Source organism: Cydia amplana, chromosome 1, assembly GCF_948474715.1.
Source record: "Cydia amplana chromosome 1, ilCydAmpl1.1, whole genome shotgun sequence".
NCBI classification, from domain to species: domain Eukaryota; kingdom Metazoa; phylum Arthropoda; class Insecta; order Lepidoptera; family Tortricidae; genus Cydia; species Cydia amplana.
The window spans coordinates 3,695,114-3,718,406 of record NC_086069.1 but is presented as its reverse complement, the minus strand read 5'-3'; the positions used below and the strand labels follow the sequence as shown (position 1 = coordinate 3,718,406).

General features: G+C 37.7%; 1 protein-coding gene across 1 annotated transcript in view; it reads right to left on the bottom strand.

The window, feature by feature from the left end:
• Positions 1–23,293, bottom strand: part of LOC134662137 (DE-cadherin) — a 325,027-nt gene that overhangs the window by 19,452 nt on the left and 282,282 nt on the right. Inside the window, exons 14-18 of the mRNA XM_063518410.1 lie at positions 17,341–17,532; positions 14,071–14,226; positions 10,191–10,388; positions 8,618–8,834; positions 4,180–4,398 (exon numbers count right to left, since the gene is read on the bottom strand). Of these exons, the coding sequence (XP_063374480.1) occupies positions 4,180–4,398; positions 8,618–8,834; positions 10,191–10,388; positions 14,071–14,226; positions 17,341–17,532 (982 nt within the window). The remainder of the gene's footprint in view (positions 1–4,179; positions 4,399–8,617; positions 8,835–10,190; positions 10,389–14,070; positions 14,227–17,340; positions 17,533–23,293) is intronic.

Below are 23,293 nucleotides of genomic sequence, written 5' to 3'. Positions count from 1 at the left end.
CTAAGAGTGTCACTTTGCACATACGAGTATATATCTATTTCAGAGTGTATGTAAGGTGCATTATTGTGTAAAATGAAACGTTTGAGTGAACGAGACAGTATCCGTAAAATATATATTGGAAAGAAAGAGATGAGATGACACACTTAGGATTAGGTTAGGTTAGGTTAGCGTAAGCTAAGAAAAAAAATATATTTATTACGGCCGAAAACGTTATATCAATCCTTACAAATGTAAAATTCGTTTGTCCTTGTCTGTTACTTTGGTATTTGTGTTAAATAGAGAAACAAATATAAATTTCAAAATATTCAATGGCGCAGCCGGTAGGATCATAACGTAAAGTCCAAAATTTTACATTTTTCTTAGATGTTTTGAATCACTTCCTGTATCATTCATTATAGTTTTGAAAAGATAGATAGCAAACTTGCCCCAAAGAACAGGCTTGAAAGAAAACTCATAAAGCCAAACGAGGCTTCAGAAGCAAAACGGCAAGTACCTAACGACTTAACAACTCTCGTGTTTAGTGTCTAATTTTCAGTTTTCGTAACTCTAACAAAACTTTATACGAGCACTTAAAACTCTACTCAGCCAGGACACGTTTTTTAAATTACTACTAAGCTGCTGAAATTGAATTTGAACTGGTAACTGAGCGTAACAATATTAAACTGGAGATCGTGGGTTCGAAACCCGACTAGTATACTTACCTATGTATAGTTTGTCGATATTATGTCCGAAATATAATTTAATTTATGTTATCCGCTATTCGTTCTTCATCGATTGAAAATATGTAGAAGTAATCGTACTAGTTTCAGTAAGTAATACTTTCCCCCTTATACGGCCTCTTAGCCTAGTCGGTATAGTGATTCTGCCTACAGAGCAGGCAGTTCTGGGTTTGAATACCGGTAAGTTCATTTATGTGTGTGCTTATCTCGAATATTTGTTCATGAGTTATGGATATAGGTCACCTAGTAACCATAGTACAAGCTTCTCTTAGTTTGGGGCTAGTTCAGTCTGTGTAAGATTGGCCCCAAAATTTTATTTATTTTTGTTAGAAATTCAGATTTGAGTAAGAACTTTAGCGAGGCGTAGCAAAAAATTTCAAAATAGATGGGTCGATAACTAAAAAAAATATTTAAAATCCTTAAAGTTGCCTTGTTTGGAGTATCTTAACTACAATTTACAATCATATCTGTTTTGGTATTCTATGACAGCCGTTCGGAGAAATTCGCTTCAAAGGGTGTTAATTATAAAGCAGGCACAAAGACAACACTATCCGATTCCATAAAAAAATACATCTAAACTAAACTAGGTGAATATTTAATGGCCTTAATCACAATCGGTTATTCTGCGTGTTAAGCTATTATGTAGTTTTTTTAAGCTGAAACGTCTGCGCGAGTTACGGATGACTCACGCTAGACCGGGCGGGCCGAGGTCGGGCCGGAACTTCCGGAGCTTCGTTTTCTATGGACGTTCACCACGTGATCACCGATCAGCTGTTATAGAAAATGACATGTCGGACGCCCCGGCCCGGGCACGGCCCGATGTAGCGTAAGTCATCCTTTACTGCGAGCGTTACATTATGTAGACAGCCGCACCCCGCCTTATTTTAGAGCATTATTATTAATTATGAACAAACAATGCCCAAACGAGGTTCCCAAACAAGAATGGACTAAGTAATTGTACAGAATATTCCAGACACCATATAGAGCAATAACACTCGAACACGCGATCGTAGCCCATAAATCATAACACCCCGTACACGGCTGTCAGTCATTACGGAATCATTAAAAAATCATTATTGCCGTAACTGTGAACTAGGCGTACAGGGAGTATAACAAGTTGCCAAGTTTCTTTTGCGTGAGAGAAACAAATTGCCAATCGAATTTCGAACCAATTTACATCGAGAAATATACACTGCACTGCCAGTGGCAGCGTTGATTACCTCTCGCATCTTCACGAATGTAAATGAAGCCTCGTGATTGGTCGATCGGATTGCAATCCACTGTAACCCCGCTAATAGAGAGCACGGTACAACTATAAGAATAAAATGTACAGAAAACCCCAGGGACTATTGTGGAGTCGGGCCGGAAATCATTATTCAAGTTGTTACGCCAATCCAATGTGACGTATTCATTGTTCGCGGCAACATTGTTGTGCGTCGTAGTAGAATCCTAGTTAACGACATTGTAAGTTAATGAACTTAGTTGCCGAAGTCTTATCGACGTTGCTAGTTTTCAAGTTATCACGACGATCGGTTGTAAATTATGAGAAATAGTTTGAAAATTACCTTGTAGTTTTTTCTTGGCTTTTTTACAACTGTGAAAATGGTTTTGTGGCGGCGCGGATATGTACAACAAGTTATAACTGCCATAAAGAAAGTACTAAGAAAATAGATTTATATATACTGTTTAAAAACGATTTCTTGAATATAAGTATTTACTAATTAAGACCTTTCTATAGGTCCTATCAGATATGTGAGATTCTAATAAACCCGCACAAAAAGATCAAGTACAAAAATGCGAGAAATCGCCTCCTTTTTATTTGAAGTCGCAAAAGAAACCACTACTAGCTCTGCGCAATTGAACGAAGAATATTTGTGGAAATTGAATTGCATTTCGGAGACGATAGAAAAAGGGACCTAATGTCCACCTAATCAGAAGTAGTATCGGAAAGATATAACCATAACTTCTTGATGTGTATAAAAATAAATGGGTCAGAAAATCGGCGTGGCACAAATTAACTGGATACTCTGATCTGTTGGCCTCGTTACTGTGTGTACTTTTCACTTAACTGGATTGGCAATTTGGCATCGGCCAGCGAATCTTGCGTTCTTGCAAGAAACATTGCCAAACTGTAAAAAAAGCCTGTAAAAAAAGTGTGAGATTAACTCGAGAACGTTGGCTAACATGATGTAATGTAGAAGAAATCTGATTGCGGGTGTGCGGAGTATATCAAAGGCTTCCAAATTTGCATGTAAATAAGTCTGTATAAAATCTAAATTTAGATAAAAATTAGCTTAGAAATGTTGAGAAGGCTTTATTTATCATTTGAATTCATTTGTATTAAGGAATGCAAAGATTTAACCAACGCTTTTAATACAAGAGTGTGGCAAACCAACCTAAAACCCTAGTGTAAATTTTGAGTTTGACGTCCCGCTTGGCGCGCTGTTCAAAATCCCATACAAAAATAGACATAACGCAAACGTGAACGCTCGTCACGCTACCGAATGAAATTTACACTTGGGGTTCTGTTCATTCGGGTATTAGTAGGACTGTTCCTGAATAATATAGTACTAATGTAAGGATGTCACACCGATTCCTTACCTAATAATCAGGAAAAGGCCTTAATAACCACCAATAAGTATAGTACTTTATCGGGAAAGATCGGGGGCGGCAGTTAGGTCCGTGTGACTCTTAAAAACGTAACTTTACATTATTTATACTTGCCAATTCTTGTCAGTGGAAAAAGGCGGCACATTTGAAAAATCGCGGGTTAGCAACACTACGTTTGAATTGTTCGAAAATCGCGTGTCATTTATATCTTATCTGTGGAACTGTTTTGTTAACATTTCATCGTTGTTGGATGTATATTACTGCTTTTCCGTTCCGTTCCGTTTCCTAGGGATACCATAATTGAATTTGCTTTACATTGCTACTGACATTGCTTGACAGACTATATTTTATCTTCACACTTTCCAAACATTTCATATGACCGATGGAAGCTCCATTTGGATATTATGTACGTACGTAATTTATTATAGTAGCGGCCGACTGTGTCAGGACATATCGTTAATCAAATTCTTCATCCAATAATTTTAAATTTATCGAACGATGATTTACCCTACAAATATAGTAATTTAGGTAGCGACGTATCATTAGTGGGTACGTTAGATGGGTTATCAAAGGAATGGATAGGTTAGAATAGTATATATAAGTACATTATACATAACGTTTTTTTAACGTTATTTTTATACTGTACTCTACTAATTTAACGTTAAGAGGTATTGTTTTATAGGGGTATCTGAGAGTAGTAATAAAATATGCAGAAATACTTAATTTAGGAACGTGTTGTATTCACACAATTGCAACCAATATTTGACGTCGTCAATTGCGCGTTGTACAGTTGAGTCGATCGCGGCACAATTTTACAGACTTGTATATTTCGGTGGTCACCAAATCTTACCTTGAACATCCAGCAGAGGATTGTACTTGAGGGGCCCCAGATAGAAGACCAAGCTGTTGCTGGTGTGTGACGTCACAGTGAGGGTCATGTGGCCTTCGTGGCAGGCCGGGGGTGGGGGGTACATGGCCCAGCCGTCTCCGTGGAAGCCAATGGAGGTCTGCTCGCAACGGGGGCCGGTGAGGCCTTCGGGGCATTCGCATTTGTCGGCGAACGGTGTGCCTGTGGATGAGGAGAAAATATTAGTAGTAGTAGTAGTCATCACTTTATTGTACACAACACAGGTTTACATAATATTTACAAAAATAAAGGTACAAAGGCGAACTTATCCCTGTAAGGGATCTCTTCCAGCTAACCTTCGAGTAGATGAGGGGAGAATTCAAATTAGATAGACAAACTATAGAATATTAGATGGATGTTACTTCCGCACTGGTCCCAATGAGCACTAATATCAGTACGAGCGAGATGCATAGAAAGTAAAGTTACGCACACGCTAGCGAACATGTCAGTGTTGACACTGTTGACACTGTCAGTGACTCGTAGTAAGGCTTTAGCTGTCGTTTACAGACGTTTCTGCTTAATACAAAATTAATTTATTACCAACTAGGTACCTTGACGGTCGCTGACGCTGGTTTGTGCGCGCAAAATCCACTGAGAGTCGTGAAAAGTTGTATCATAACAAAATCGAAACCTACAAATAACTAGTGACCCAAACCAGAATACCGCAAATGGAAACGTCAATAATTCGCATCGACGTTTTTTCAGTTTTCATGGCCGATAGAAAAACTAATAAAACAGTGAAAACACTCTATTTATTACTGCCTGTTATCGACCGGCCTAATTTAATTCATGTTTCTATGCACTCAACATGAGTGGCGTCACTCGTCAATTAGGTTAGAGTGAGTGCTGGAATAAATTTGATTGCCTAAAGTGGACTAACGATGATATCTACCATTTTCGGCTTAAAAATGTTATCTAGATTGTTATAATTATAAGGTAATTATCACAGCATAACTAATATCACTCATATTGATGAATAAATATTGGTTTTGAAACTTGACGACGGTATTTTTTTAGTGCTCCGTGTATAAAACTTTGTTCACGGAACACTTATGGGATCACGTCAGTCTTGAAAATCGGTTAAATGTGGTTTTTATAACGTAGATCGACGTAGTATCGTGTAAGGATTAAAATTACACCGACTTATGACATTTTCACACTTTATCATTGCAGTATCAGCGGAATTAGCAAGCTCCGACTGTACCTAGTTTACGTTTAAGTTTTGCAATGATTAAATGTATTATAATAAACCTGCCCCGGCTTCGCACGGGTTAACAAATTATCCATAAACCTTCCTCTTGAATCACTCTATCTATTTAAAAAAACCGCATCAATCTGTTCCATAGTTTTAAAGATCTAAGCATACATAGGGACAGATAGACAGCGGGGAGCGATTTTGTTTTATACTATGTAGTGATACGTGAATAAAGTCATAATAGAATCGCAAAAGTGGCATTCTGTGTTTCAATCAACCTTGCACATCACAAATCAGATTTACATTTGATCCAGTCAAACAAATCAACAATAATTAAGTTGGAACCATTGACATCGACGTATATCACGAGTATTGTGCGCTCGAGTGCACACTGCACTTCGGCTCTCAATATCGCGGGTTCGCGGATGTCAATAGTGAAGTGTTACTGCAAACATGACAGGTTGCCGAGGATTGTTAGGGTTTAGCTTTATAGGCTCTCGATTTATACAGCCTGTTTGCTTCTCACTGATTTAAACTTTCACGTTTATACATTACTAGCGACCCGCCCCGGCTTCGCACGGGTTAACAAATTATACATAAACCATCCTCTTGAATCACTTTATTTATTAAAAAAAACCGCATCAAAATCCGTTGCGGAGTTTTAAAGATCTAAGCATACATAGGGACAGACACACAGCGGGAAGCGACTTTGTTTTATACTATGTAGTGATTTAATACGAAAACGGAACTTAATTAAACCCTCATTATCTCTAATAACTATGAACAGTTAGTTCAGCCAAACAATGGTTTATTTCAAGATTAATATACACAATTTTGATATTTAGTTTCAGCTCTCTTCGCCGAAAATCGAGCCTACGAGTAAGTGACCCAATCCCAGTTGCTTAACGTACAGTTTACGAACTGAAATATATGTCATATACTAAAGAAAAAGTGGCACCAAGTAAGCCTTCCAGTGTAAGGCTTAGTCACTTTTTCTTTAGTATATGACATCTAATTCAGTTTATAAATTATACATAGTACATGTGACTAACGATGATAATCATGTAAAGTAAGCCTTCCAGTGTAAGGCTTAGTCACTTTTTCTTTAGTATATGACATCTAATTCAGTTTATAAATTATACATAGTACATGTGACTAACGATGATAATCATGTAATACCTATTAATATACATGTGACTACCTAAGAAACACAAATCAAATTATTTGATACGTATATTTGTTCCCACACAATTTATGACAAATTCCCAAAACCATAACTGTGTATCGAAAAATAGCGTACCTAATAGAGTATAGAGCTTTTACAGTGTCCGTGCAGTGTCCACGATACCAAATAGAACGTCAAACCCGATTGTAGTCATTATTGTCACTGTCAGACCCCGGCGGTCCTTTTGTGAGCAAAGGGTTTGCACAACAGAGTACCATTTTAGTGCAACATTGTACTGACGTATACTGCTTCCGGGAAACGACGAGTGTCGAGTTAAAAATCGGGAATTTTACGATCTTTTTATGAGTTTGTTGAGGTGAAATTTACGTTTTTGTTATTGACTACTGGTTATCTATGATTAGGTGAGTACCGTAAAACGGGGTGAGTAGGTTTCGCGGGGAGAGGTGGGTTATGAATGGGGAGAGAAGGTTTGAGAGGGGGGTGAGAAGGGATTTTAAGGCTACTGCTACAAAAATAATGTATTCCAATTTAAAATGGAGCTATACCATACGCATATTAAAAAAAATCGATCCAACAATCTTCCAAAATCACCTTTGTATGAAAACCCCTCTCACCCCAAATACGAGGCACTACGGGGTGAGGTGGGTTTTCCTCTTTATCGTCAAAGTTATGAAATTGAACTACTCAAAATAAAATAAAAACTAAAATACAAACGTCCGGAACACTTATTATATACACCATTCAGTTTTCATATATAAAAATAAAATGTTATCGAGGTTTGAATTTCAGTTTTGACCCTACTCACCCCATTTTACGGTACTTGTTAAAAATTAACAGCTTATATGTGAGATCGTGATCCAGCCTTTCAAATTGATGGAAATAGACATCATTCAAGACAATAAACCACAATTATCTTATAATTATGGGTACCTACCTACATCATTTGTTTCTTCGTACGCTCAAAAAATATAACTACCAATGTTAATGAAGTTTTCCTCATTTAGATGGGAAGGAAGGATAATTTAGTTTATATAAAATAGCTTTGAAGCGCTCAATTAAAATCCTCGCTAAATATTAAACAGTTACTTGAGTAAAAACACGGGTAGGTAAATCAAGAGTACTGTTTGCACTTCACGCGTGTAGTCGTGTATTCCAGCTCCACTCGCTATTAAAGATTCTAGTGTTTGTGTAGGTACGTCCACTAACAATGGCCCCAACTTCATCGGCGCGAATTTAAATAACCTCCATTTAAACTCACGATCCCGCTCTCTGCTTCACACATACACTCTTGATCCACTCTCAGGGACAAACTAAAAAAAAACTGATCGTATTTGTCTGGAGAATGGCACGAACTGCATTGTAGTAGTAGTAGTAAAACACTTTATTGTCCAAAAAGAAACATAAAACATAAAAAATCACACATCATGTGTACAAAGGCGAACTTATCCCTTTTAGGGATTTCTTCCAGTTAACCTTTTGAGACATTGGCGAGCATTGTCACACTATTTCATTTTTCTTTCCACATGTGCACTTTTGCACAAGTCGCGGATCGACGACTAAACTGCTCGTATTGCGCCATTGAAGTAATACTGCTAACGTAAAGAAACGGCACACACAACTAGTATTTTACGCCATGAGTTGATGTTGTTTTGACAACAAACCATAGAAGCGGAGCGTGAGTTTTGCGACCTAAACGCGTAAGCGCCACGAACATTACCGCGCTTACGACGTTTTGCTCGCGTGATACAGGTTGCGATTGCGGCAATGGTTTCTCTATATAGCTCTAATAATATCTCAATGGTTTCCACCGACAATGGCACAAACATCTTCGGCTCAAATTACACATTAGTCTTCGTAAAACTCACCTCTATTCAAACAGACGATCCTGCTCTCCACTTCACACGTGCACTCCGGCTCAACCCTCGCGGACAGGCCGACGAAGCTGCTGGTGTTCATATAAACAGACAAGAGGCACAAGCATTAAGTAGGTACAAACTCACCTCCATTCAAACACACGATCCTGCTCTCCACTTCACACGTGCACTCTGGCTCAACCCTCGCGGACACGCCGACGAAGCTGCTGGTGTTCGTGTACACAGACAGAGGCACGTTGTTCTTCATCAGCACGTTGCGGCACGAGTCCTCGCATTCGACCTTCTCGACCATGCACTCATCGATGTTGATCATGTAGATTCTGGCATTCAGCTCTTTCTCCAACTGCGGACAATTTTGAGGTTAGTTTCGAAAAAAAAACGTGGTTAAGTGGAAGGCCTACTGTGGTTATGGAACCACTAGTAAAGTTGTTTGTGTAGCTCTGACTACTTAAGTATTTAGAAGCTGGGTACCTAAATAAACCATCGAGTTGTGATCTTACACAAAGGAAAAGTTAACCGTAACGTCCATAACATACGAGTAAATATCTAACACAAATAGAACGTATTTGAAATTGAAAAGTTCTTTTGTGTAGGCGACGAAAAATATAAAGCGGCCTAGATATTTTAGTTTCAAAACATTTCGATGGCTTGTATTGTTGTTGAGTTGACAACAGAGAGCTAAATCCACTGATAAAACAGCTTTTATATAGCTTTCATATGTGTGCTGGTCACAAATTGTGGGCTCAAACCTCGGTTGTGCTGTATAGAGCAAAAAATTTTGAGATTAAGTACTAAAAATTTAATCAGGATCCTTATCATACGCAGACAAGTCTGTAGTAATATAATCAAACTGTAACGGAACCATAATTAAATTTAATACAAAATTAAGGCATTTTTTGCCGCCGCCCACGTTATTCAACGTCAAATTGTGATTAAAAATGGATGCTTAAGTACTTTGGGGACTTGGTCACAGCTGGTTTGTTTAGCATTATGCGATATTTTTGTAATTAATTAATCTAATTTTGATGATGAATTACCAAGGACAAAGGTACAGGACGGAACTTAATAATTTGAGTATTTTTCAAGTTTCAGTTAGTATCAATTCCCTTCTTCACTTATTTTCTTTTAGGTAGAGTAAATCGAGTTGGCAATAGGATGTCCACACAACTCACCTACCCCTGTATCGTGGTAACCACGCTGTCCAGTTTCCCTGTCGGATAGTATTGAGCAGAGAAGTTCACTCCTATAGGAACGTGTCTTTGGATGTCGTCTGGTCACAAACTTTAACGGTAGGGTGTCCACAGAACTCACTTCTCTGGTGGATAGTAGAGAACTTGACCCCTCGTATTGCGTCTTTGACTGTTATCTGATAACAAACTTTAACGGTAGGGTGTCCACACAACTCACCTCCTCCTGTATCGTGGTGACCATGCCATCCAGCTTCTCTTGCGGATAGTACTGCGAGCCGTGAGCAGAGAACTTGACCCCTCGGATCGCGTCCTTAACTGTTATCTGGTAACAAACTTTAACGGTGGGGTGTCCACACAACTCACCTCCTCCTGTATCGTGGTGACCATGCTGTCCAGCTTCTCTGGCGGATAGTACTGCGAGCCGTGAGCAGAGAACTTGACCCCTCGGATCGCGTCCTTGAATGTTATCTGGTAACAAACCTTAACGGTAGGGTGTCCACCCAACTCACCTCCTCCTGTATCGTAGTGACCATGCTATCCAGCTTCTCTGGCGGATAGTACGGCGAGCCGTGCGCAGAGAACCTCACGTCAAGGAACGCATCTTTCACTGTAGGCTTGTTAAACACCGTGAATACGTCCACGTTGTCCAAAGACGTGTTGTACAGCTTCGCTAGACGGTGATGCAGTTTGTCCTTTTTGCTTGAACCCTGTAGAGAAAGTTACATATTAATGCATGTAAATAGTGTAAACAGATTAGTATAGTGGTCATAAGTAGATGTCATGCGTCTCTTTCGCACTTAACCACTCGTTAGAACGTGACAGGCATGTTGACAGACGATAAAAGTCGCTGAACAAATGTTGATCAGATTGAGGAGTATAATCTAGTTTAATTTTTTTGCTCGTATTACAGGTGTAGGGTTTGCACGACGGATCCGAAATGTATGGGAAGATCCGCGGATCCGGATTCAGATCCGGATAATTTCATACATTCCGGATCTGGATTGCAAACCCTATACAGGTCACATCCGGTACAAGAAAAATTGACTTAAACCAAATTATGCCTACGTAAAACTAGTAAATAACGCGAAAAAGGCCGCTCCTCATTTCTGCCGAACATTGTCAGAAGCCATACACCAAATTGAATTCTTCGGCGACATATTACTCGTATGCTAAAAATAGAGGAATCCCCTTTCGCGTTACAAGCGTTGGATATCCAACATTTGACACTTCAGCATCGAGTGGGAATCGAATGAGACGCCCGAGTGAGTACGAATTGGGTGAGCACCACGGATCACGGTTTACAACTAGATGGAGCATCTACGATGTCAAATAATATGATTCGTATTTTAATAAGCTTTTTGTCAAAACAATTTTTAAATGCAAGCTTCTGTCTGACTGTACTTATCTTTCGACAGGCAACAAGGAATATCATCAAGGCAATTGTAACAAACCAAAACACGATTAGATTGCGTTGTTTTATCAGAGTTCCTATGGCCACCTCATGTGTCCATCATCAGATCAGCTCGATGGGAGCATAATATTGCATTGTCAGCCAACTTACATATTTATGTGAAGTTTCAGCTCAATCGAATAATTGGAAGTGCGTCTGTCTAGTCTATTTAGCTTGCAAGATATTAACCCGAACATACATAGATACAAACTTTGCAAGTTAACCCTTATTAAGACATGTGTCCAAAATATAAGGCTACAGAACTCAAATGAACATTTTGCCCGAAAACTCTGAAGTAGATACTTTAGCCAAATGTTCGGATATAAACTCACACTACTTACTTGCTAATACTAAAACGACCCATAATTTATATCAAGATGCCAATTATTTTTAATACTTGTTACGCACGGATACCGATGTCGGATGGACGCATCCGAACAGTGCAGGTATAATACTAAACTTTTATAATATGAATGCGTATTAGTAGGACCTAGTGTGAGATAATCTATGGTGAGCAGTAAGCACACACGTTCTTATCTACATAACTTTGCCTCAAAACGCGCAACTAGAAAGCATTTCTACACACAATTCGATAAGTGTTATTCAATATATCTCCCACTATTCTATACGTCTCGCCGTAAAAAAATGAATATTCTGATTTCCCGAAAAAGAAATATTTTCGATGGGCGTTTTGCTTCATTATATTTCATAACGGCTGTGGAAAATTCAAGGAAATCATTATATTTTAGGTCTAAATATGACAAGACTTCCTTTTTCCAGATATACTCAGTACAATTTATCGACCACATGCGTGTCAATGGAATCTCAACTTTAGCTTTCCGATTTAAAGTTCAAATAAGATTGTGCAGATTTAAAATCGTTTTTAAATTAATCGCCAATACTAAAAAAAGTTCTCATACTTAACTGATTCCAAATATGGAATCTATTTCGAAAAGAGTTAAAATATGTTCCAAAAATTAATTATGAAGTACAATAATGTAGCGAAAAATAGTTCGTATATCTAGCAAGAATTCTATGGCATACTGCCAGAATAAAGTTTCATGCGGCTATTCCACAGTCATTTGTTTTCAATTGGAATGTGTCCCAGTCGGTTGAACATTAGAGCATTTGGTTGAAGTTATAAGTTGAATTAAGACGATTAATGAGAGCAAGCCTGGCTGCATGTTGGCTACGTCTACGTAATAATTTTAGTGAACTTATTATATTACTTTAATATACTGCAGCTCTACCTGACTCTTAAATCGTGCAAGAATTCATCTTACTAAGTGATCTGATAATTTGAATGTATGAAATTACTACATTTTAGGATTCTTTAGTGGAAAACAATTAAATTTTAGGAATTCTATTGAATCACTATGTTTACAATTTGAATCAATGGAGTTGTCATTATTGTTCAGTTGTCGCTTTAGGAGCTTTGTCGAAAGTTTTATTTATAGTGCCTTACCCCTTATTCATAAAACTTTACAAGCCTCAATGACTTAATTTATGTTTTCTCTCTTACAAATACAAAAGTCAAAATGACTGATTAAGACAAACGATTAATAGCTTAATCAGGCTATAAGCGCGTTTATTAATAACGCCCTAATTCTGTATTTCTTCTTGATTTATATAATTTTTCTATGTACCTATACCTGAGACAGTATGATGAATGAACATACATCCATTTTTATCTGCATAATGCTCACTTTTATCATATAGCTGTATTTCACTGTCTTGAACATGGCAGAAAGGTTATATCACCACTTCTTACAAGGCGTAAAACGGCGCCCGTAATTTCCCTCGCACAACGGCTATGCCAAGAATTCCAAAGTTTAAACCATAATTTGTTTGCGACATATCATAAGTAAAGCCTAGATTTTCTAGCAAAGGTTAGCTTTTGTCCTTGGCTGTTAGCATATTTAGTGTGTCGCTCTCCGACCTATAAACTATCTGTATGCAAATTTTTATGGCTAACTGTTGCGTAGTTAGGGCGTGATGGCGTAACAAACAAATAAAACAATATGGTGGTGGTGCTTTTAATATTTAGTGATGCCCAATTGCTCATATATTTTTTAGGTACCTAGTACCTCTACCTACATGTTTTATTCTGATATTCTACATTCAAATATATTCAGCGATTTTCAAGTCATTTTTACCTACAATTTATGATAAAAAATGTGGTACTTTTAAATCGCCCATTAAATCTTTATATAGGACTTGAGTCCTTTTGAGTTTCAATAAGACTCGAAAATGAACTCGACACCCGTCTCAAAAAATACGGACGCATTTAAGCAGCAAGACCCAAAAGACTGAGACGTGTTGTTTAGAATAATAAGAGTAGAATCCTATATCAATACTCCTCCGGTAACTTTGACAGCAACTTTGACTATCCACTACACGGTACGTTGCTATTGACTCATTCCCGGAGGAAAGGAAACTAAAAGAACGCCATAGCAGTCTACTTTTCAAAACTGTTCCAACGTAGATTGTTGCTGACTATCGCCTCCTGGTACAACGTTACTTTTTCCACTGTGTTTAAACGTGAACTATCACCCTTGTCTACGATGAACTCTTTAACGGTAACGCTGATGAATCTAATAAAACCGGACTTGTCCACAGCTTCTTCTGGTATTCTGTTGATGGTCATATTAACTGTGGCTTCCAGAAGAACAGGACTGGCTTTGACAGTCACTTTAACTATCGCCCCTTGGTGCCTGTTTCACAACGCTATTATTAGCGCTATTATTATTCACACCCGACACTAACAATTTTATGTACATTTCCGGGCGGATAAGTAACAATCACTGCCAATGCTGTTGTTGAACCAGTATTTTTTTGTGATAATTCCCTGTCAGACAACTATTGTCACATTGGTAAACCAGGGGCCTGGTAAAACGTCCTTATTGACACTTTCCAACATGTTCAAACGTGTTACTCACATCACCCTCGTCGACGATGAACTCCTCAGCGGTGACGTTGATGAACCTGATGGAGCCGGACTTGTCCACAGCCTCCTCAGGTATCTCCTTGATGGTCACATTCACTGTAGCCTCCACCCAGTGGAATGGGACGATTGGCTCGTTCTGTTCTGTCACCTGGTTGAAAAAACGATAGGTAATGAATTCTCTAAGTCTTCGTACTTCTTAAACCCTTGACATTAAGATCGTTATTAAAATGTCTAGTTTTCTTGGGTACCTAGTATCCAATTCTAATAGCCTCTATCAAAGGATTTGTCGCATGTACGTCTCGCAAAATACAGACGCAATAAAATTAAAATAAGTCTCATGTTTGAGGACGAGATAATAATTAATATCTATCATCCTAAAATCTAAAAATAAATCAGAAGACAAATATAAAAATCATGTTGAATAAGAGACGCAAAATGACAGTTTAACCTCGTGTACCAAGTTGCATTTAACCATTCTGAATCAAGTAATACATAAAGTGTCCATGTAATTTGACAGCTCGCTGTACATGTCAATTACTGCAACTGTATTTAGATCCAATTATTATATCTATTCAGATTTCACTCAGCTTGCACTATGTAAAAGGTTTCATTCACGTCTTTGTGCATCGCCAGTTGCAAGAGAACTAATCAAAATGGTACCTCAAAGGCACGTCACTGTCCCTTTGGCTCTGAATGGCATAGCGTATCGTAATACGCAGTCCAGTTTCAGGTGTAAACCATTTCACAAACAATTAAACCGATTCTGCTAATATAACAATTTTATATGATTTCCATCTCATTTTGATACGACATTGAGTCACCAAGCATTTCACGCGCACCCATAAGTGATGCCTTATTGTGAGACGACTCTTGATTGGATTTCATCTGGACCATCAGCGTAATCCGCTAACGCTGATTGGTACTCACGGTCAAGATCGTATCAAAATACGATGTCGTATCTCGACACAATGGGATCAATGCGAATTTTCATTATTTAGCGATGAGGGTAAGCGATCCGACTGAACGTCTAGCGACCTACACCAAGGAGGAGTTTTGGGCGAAAGGTGTGAAGTTCCAGCGGTTCCGCCGCCGGCTCTGACACAGCTACATCGCAGCCATAATGTGTGTTTTTAGTTTTTAAGGTTATACTATAGCGACCCATCCCGGCTTCGCACGGGTTACACAAACCTTAACATTTTATACACCTAAAGCTTCAAGAACCACTCTGATGAGAGGTGAAAACAGTATGAAAAACCAGTCGTTTCTTGAGTTTATCAAGAATATACATACACATACATACAGACAGACAAACGCGGCGGGGGACTTTGTTTTATAAGGTCTAGTGATTTTATAATATGTATTGTATGCTAGTTTTTAGGACGTATCTATGGGCCAAAAATATAAAAAAATAATTTCATTTCAAAATAAGATACCGTAAAATGGGGTGAGTAGGGGCAAAACTGACATTCAAACCTCGATAACATTTTATTTTTACACATGCAAACTGAATGGTGTATATAATAAGTGTTCCAGACGTTGTGTTTTAGTTTTTATTTTATTTTGGGTAATTCCATTTCATAACTTTGACGATAAACAGGAAATCCCACCTCACCCCGTAGTCCCTCGCAATTGGGGTGAGATGGGATTTCATACAAAGGTGATTTTGGAAGATTGTTGGATCGATTTTTTTTAATTATGAGTATTACTATAGCTCTATTTTAAATTGGAATACATTATTTTTGTAGCAGTAGCCTTAAAATACTATCTCACCCTTCTTTCATCCCTTCTCTCCCCATTCATAACCCAACTCTCCCCGCGAACCCTACTCACCCCGTTTTACGGTAATACCCATATCAAATTTTAAAAACAGAATCGACCTCAAGACCTCAGAGTGAATACGAATGGAAATACATATTATATGGCCAATATTGGAGCTGTGTTTGACGTTTGATTGGGTTGCTGGCTTGGATGACGACATGTAAGACTAACATCGAAAATTAACTAATAAACTACAGTATTCCGGAACGTAGCAACCCTTATTTTGAAACTTACTATCTGGCTTCAAAACGTTATTTGATTGTAATACTTAATATTACAATAGCAGTTGAAACGGGTTCCCCCTTTGTTACCTGATTCCAGTGCTTCGGAGTGAAATTGTAAATCTACTTACAAACTAAGATGGAGCTAGCTTCTGCCCGCGACTTCGTCTACGTGGTATGATGATAACGAAGATGATTGATAAAAACTATCCTATCATATTCGAACTTTAAGATACGTCAAATATTAGAAATAGAAACGATATGGATCGGATATGTCAGTGTCAAAAAAGTATGTATTTCCACGGGCCTCAAAATATCTCCATAGCAAATTTCATCTAAATCGATTCAGCGATCTAAGCGTGAAGAGATAACAGACATACGGACTTATGCAGGTAAAAGATTACCAATATAATTATGTATATTTATGAATAGTATAAAGTTAGCAATATATTTAAAATTCAAAAAATAAAATACATTTACGCCGTTTTCTCTCTTCAAAACGGTTCAGCATCAAATTCAGGTGCACCGCAGTGCATATTATTTCGCATAGTTTCACCCATTCCACAGTTACACGTAGCTTCGGGCTACGCCTAGTAAATTGGCAGTAGGCACAAGACAGACTATATGTGAAAATTAACAAACCCAGCTTACAGGGTTGCGTATGTACTGCATTGCGTCAAGCTGTAACTGTGTAGCGACGTGCCTAGAGATTAAGCTTCAGAGCTGTAGTTACTGAATCTACGTTAACTTTCGAATGTGAAAAGCATTTTTGGCTATTTTGTAGTCTTGAGAAGGAGCCCGGGGCGAATAGAGACATTTTGATATTTATTTACCATAATACGGTCTAAAAAACCCATCATCATTTGCAAAAATGTGTGTGAAGTCCTCAACCGCCTTGTGTGTCGATATGTCGACGAAAACGTTCCAAAATTTTCCACATAGAGGGATTTCGAAAACTTCTCACATTGTTTATTCATGGGAATTAAAATTGTTAATTTTCAAAATGGATTTCCTTCTTGTAAGGTTTCCGAAAACTTTTCCAACGTTGGAATAGAGAGGAACTTTTTCAACGTTGGATGAGGATATATGATATCCTCATATGTAATTATGCCTGCCTGAAGTCTGCTATAATTCTCTTGTGGAAGCCTAGCAGTGAGTATTCTGAGGCCTCGCATTGACAGTCTGAAAAAGCCTTATATTACCAAGAAAAACCCCGTACTTACATTAAACTTCAGCATATAAGTGCCGTTCGGCGTCCCAGTCTTCATGGTTATCATTCCAGTGTTGCTGTGGACGTCGAAGTACGGGCTCCTCCGCTCGTACGACGGCAGCCACATGAACCTCTTGTCTGGCAAGTCCCAGTCATCAGGGTCCAAGACATACACGCGACCGATTTCTGTGTCTGGCGCTTCGCCCTGAGGAAAAAATGGCTGTTAGAAGATGAAATTGAGAATAAAAGCGAGACACATAAAAAATCGCACATTGCGTGCTAAATAAATATAGAAAACAGCAGAAACGAATGGAGTTATTCATAAACGTGCTACAAGCCTCAATAAGCTGTTAAACGTTTGTCTTAATCTGTCGTTTTGACTTATGTATTTGTAAGAAAGAGAGAAAACATAAAATAATTAGGTGAGGCTTTTAAAGATTTATGAATAAGGCGGAAAACAATTTTGTAGAAGTGAGTCGAAATGACTACCGTATCAACCCACTTAATTACAAATTAAATAAGATCAGATTAAAAATCTGTTGATAAGATCTTGCTTACAAATCCAAATTAATTCAATCACATGCTTAACCCGTACTTATGTACGCGCGCGCGTGTAAATAACCTACGAGCTTGAAACAAAGGCAGAGGGTGTGCTAAACATATTACGTTCAAATTTAACGATAAAGCACCCTATTTCCCCCTTATACCCTTCAAACGAGGCCGTATTGACACATTTGAGACCCTCAAGTTCCATGTAACATTTAAAATGATATTTCCAAATTGGGTCATAGGAGCGTAATCTAAACGGAACGCATTTGAATCTCAAAAGTCATTCAGTTATTCGCAAACAAATCAAGGTATTATTGTCGTTTACATAGTACACGAGAGTTAACGCTTTACATAGTACACGAGAGTTAACGCTTAAGCAAACCAGTCAAGAGCTTTTTTTTACGATGCTTGATTGTTACGTATGTCGAGATGAGAGTTAAGCTGGTTAGTGTAAGTATTGGAGTAGTCTGGAAGCAATGAGAATATCACTAAATCCTTTTGGTTCAACTTTGCACATAGCATCCAATTAATCCGTGCCCTTTGGCCCAATCTCCGGATAGAAAAGTTTTCGGGGACTTTTGGACACATTATAATACCGGGTTTAGTTCCGCGGCGTAAGCCTGTCGTTAAAACGAATACGGAGCAAAGGAGTGAAGGCCCGTTTAGATTGAACCAGCATTTGATTTAGTTACTAAACAGGACTGTCACTCAGAACACATAATGCCTAGTGCAATAACCAACTGGAGTGAGTCTAATCTACAATAAAACTACAAATAGGTAGTTCTAAACTCAAGCCATGTAATCCGCGAGTGGGCCAAAACAAGACTATAAGTAAGGAGTTAATAAAAGCAGTAAAGTTAGTCTAACAAGATTTACCGCTTTGTGTTTTAGATATGACGAATTACTCTTGAACTAGGAAACGTAATGTGTCTAATTTAAGATTTCAAATAAAATTGGACTTTTTGATCAATCAACATTTCGGTTATATTGTTATGTATTCAATACCAATTGTTTTATTTTAACATAGTCAAGTTACCACCACTATATACTTCGTACAGCATGTGTTTTCATAACGGCAACAAATACGGTTAGTGTTTCTTAAACACCTATTCCCAACTGATTATAATATTTATAATCATAATACCTGATACGATCATTTCTTACCGGTACATCAAAGTGACATTTGCCGTTACTGACTAGGACAGTAACTGGCCTAGCCCACACAAACGCAGCACTGCGTACGTACCTATTTGCGGGCGAGTCGCTTCATTAAGAGTCGAGCAATTCAAGCAACTCCGGGTACGAATTAGAACATGCGGTATTGTGGATACTGCTCCGCTCTCGCTCCAATTTAGTTTCAGTTGCCTCGATAAAGAGATTTAGAACTCTTTTTGACAGCCATTGAAAAACGAGGACCTAATTATTGTGCTAATTTAATGTAGGCGCATTATAGCGACTAATTGATGTTTAAATGAAAATAACCAGAATGGGATTTCTTTACTGGTAGTTTTAGTTAACTTGGACATCAACTTGGAACGAATTGCGGTATTATGGATAATGCTCTGCATGAATATTATGGTCGCCTTTTTATCACCTGTCTTGTCATACGTCGCTTTCGCACTTACTTGTTAGAACGTGACAGGCATGGTGATAGATGATAAAAATGCGACCATCTTAGCCCTATACTGCTCTCGCTCCAATTGAGTTTCAGTTGCCTCGCTAAAGAGATTTAGAGCTCGTTTTAAGCCACTTAAAAGGGACGACGTAATTATTGTGTTTTTATATGTCTCTTTTTAGCAATTACATAAGTGCAAGCAAGACATCTGTATAATAAACCCACAGTATACCGCATCCAGATTCATCACGTGTTAAGTCGGAACCAGGGCGAGGCAGTAAAAAGTGACGCCGCCGTAATCCCTGTTTACGCACGCACCGCACTAAACCCACTTTCATTAAGGCGGAATAAACATTTTAATGCTCATATATTATTATAAAACACTATTAAGGAATATTGACTTAACGGCCTAAGGCAGACCAGCGGTATGGGTAGGTACGTCATGTATTATAAAAAATACAAAATAGTTATTTACGATACAAGTGCGGAAAAGAGGAAATTCGAAACGAGTGGCGATATATTAAAACACGATATATTCGCACGTGTATCGTACAACGTTTTACAGTACATGCCCCTTTAAATATTTGACATAGCAACGAAAAGTGCTTATTTACGCACTAGTGCGGGAAAGTAGCACCATGGACTGTAATAGTTATTTTCGATACAAGTGCGAAAAAGAGGAAATTCGAAACGAGTGGCGATAAATTAAAACACAACCGAAGGGAGTATCCCGTCATCACTTCACATTTTGTAGCTTTTAGCATTAGTCTTGAGGAAATCTCCTCACAAACGCTTTCAAATACTGCTCAGGAATATACCACCGTCACCTAGCTGCCCAAAAAGTAATTGAAATCGTATATCTAGAAAAATATTAAACACATATATAGGTATGACATGTGACACTTGTTGCCGAATTGCGGGCATTTATAGATTACTATATAGCGACCCGCCCCGGCTTCGCACGGGTTAACAAATTATACATAAACCTTCCTCTTGAATCACTCTAAGATCTATTAAAAACCGCATCAAAATCCGTTACGTAGTTTTAAAGATCTAAGCATATATAGGGACAGACAGCGGGATGCGACTTTGTTTTACACTATGTTTGTTTTATACGGTGAATTCGGGCTGAATATTTGTTTGCCACCAATGCAGTATTAAATATAACACACAATTTTAAAACCAACGCAAACATTTATGATAACGAGCACCAGAATGGACTCTTAAAGTACATTATAAGTATCCCAGTCATTTTAGCAAGTTTCGAGCGTTTCATGAAGTCATTATTTCGCCACGTATGAAATACGATAACGGTCCCGGGCACGAAACGCGGCAAGAATTTTACGATTTTTCATTGTTGTGCTGGAGGCTCATTCTGATTTGATAATTTGTTGAGGATTTCAGCTTGTTTTGATACGCAGAAGACATCTCACGTGCACCATTAATTGCAACACACCTCCGGTTGTTTGAGTTGATTGGCGTGCGCGAAATTAAATCAGTTCAATCACTTATTGGTGGGTGCGCGTGAGATGCCTAATGACATCAATAATTATTGACAATAATACTCGTAAATTGTTATGAGGAAAATGGACGACCGTTATTTCATACAAACGTAGTCTCTAATTTTCTCTCACCAAAACAAAATGAGCACCTTAGCTAATGGCGTTGGTTTTACCTGTCTCTAGTTTTGTTCTTATGGGATTTGATTTTAGAACAATAACTTGACTTGACACTGTTCGAGGATTGACAGACAAAACTTTGCTGGTGGTGTAAAATACTTCGACCCGCCAACTCCATTGTTCAGAATCAGAATCAGCCGGCTGTTTTCGCGCATTAGACGGTTTACGGCAACCGTAACTTGGTTGCTTTACGATAGCTTTATGGAGCTTATTAGGGAGTTAGTTTAACGCACGGGTTGCCCCGTTAAAAACCGAAATTGGGAATGTTTGGTAATTAGATTAATTAAACTGTGTTGCACTTTATTGGCTGTTAAAGGGTTAATCGTTTGCTGGTTTATGTGGAATTATTGCAATTACATAATTAACAAGTTATATTTAGCATATTACAAAAGCTTAAATTGACTACGTCAATCCGATGCCGCTTTTTCATACATTTTTGTAACTTCGACTCTGGTCTAGCCACTTTTAATATTTAGAAGTTGGCAATACTGATCTTTGTTACGTCATGGCCATTGAAAACAAATGACGACTAATTACGTACATCATATCTATAGTTGGTCAAACCAATTTGTCAGTCAGTAAGAACCAGGAAAACTATTCCCATCGTTTTTTTTTGGGTGCTAGTACTAGTGTAAGACAAAGATAGTATGATTCTATTTATCTATGTTTGAAATGAGACAGTACTTTGTCAAACTATACCTGCGATGCGTAAATTACTGAACAGACTAGTTTATTAATCTAGTAATAAAATGTTTGCCAAAATTCAGTATATATTAGTATATATTCAGTAAATACAGTAAAATATTCGACAAACCAATAAAAAGCAATTATTTAAGCCCAAACGAATCCGATTACCATTTCGTTCAATAAAATTCAATATAGATTAAAAATACATTCAAATTAAGAGCCATAGTTACAGCATAGCAAATTAAAATAAACTTGCCGGAGCGTTAAGTGATCGAAATTGAATTTTGCATCAATTGAGAAAGAACGTAACGCTAGAAACACTGTCATTACTTGCGTCATTATTGTACTGACGATGGTTTTATTGAACACGTCGTATCAGTAATGATTCGGTTGTTTAATAATTATGAGTGGAATTGTCGTTCTAGCTGCTAATTTATATAAATCGACTGACATAATGTGGTGGGAAATGAGCTTTTCATTAATCTAATGTGAATTCGGTGTTGCGTACAATATGGCGGAAAAAGAAGAATAATGTAGTTATAATGAAAATCAAATTTACTGTGACATAACAGGCTTTGATGTATATAAAATACAGTCAAGAAAAACTTTATGGGAAGAATGAATTTGGATAATTTTAATACAAAGTGGCTTGGTTTGATTCATCTTGAATTCAATGTTTTCTTGAATTCAGTTTGACTGTATCTGCCTCAGGACTTCATCGTAATTTATTATTATTGACCAATTTTCAAATTTCACATAGTTCAGTAGCTACGTAGTTAAGGTATAAAATGACAATTTCATAACGAAGCAAACAGTAATAGCGATAAAAATTACGTCCAATTTGAAATACAATACAGACATAAAAACTGTTTAGCCCCAAAACATTTCTCGCAAATTAACATAAAGAAAGGAAACTTGATCATCTAATTACAAGGAGTTTTGTAACGAAATGTTAAAGCTAAACAAATTATAAAGTTTATACCATCCAGTACAAGTTTAACAGAAAAATAATTGAAGAACAACAGGCAGCAAAAATAAAACAAATTTTCCCTGGATCAGCTAATATTTCACGAACTAAGAAACTGTATTTATTTATAAGTTTCGAGAAGATATTCACATATTAAAACGAGTCACTCAATAACAATAAGGAGCTTTACCGATAGCCATCCACATGGGACCTACGCCACGCGAGTGAGTCGAGCGACCTCCTTTAATAGTTTTAATAAAATAAATTTAATAATGCGTACACCACTGATTTAAACTTTCACGATTTTTACACAGCCCACACACCTCCGAGAACACAAGGGACAACGCCGTCCTCGAAACGTCGTAAAACTTAAATACGATTAAGTCCCGCTTTATAATTTAATAAGATGCGTTGCGTAGAGATGCGCTTATTAACAATTCGATTCAACTACAAAGTAAACCAAAATTCA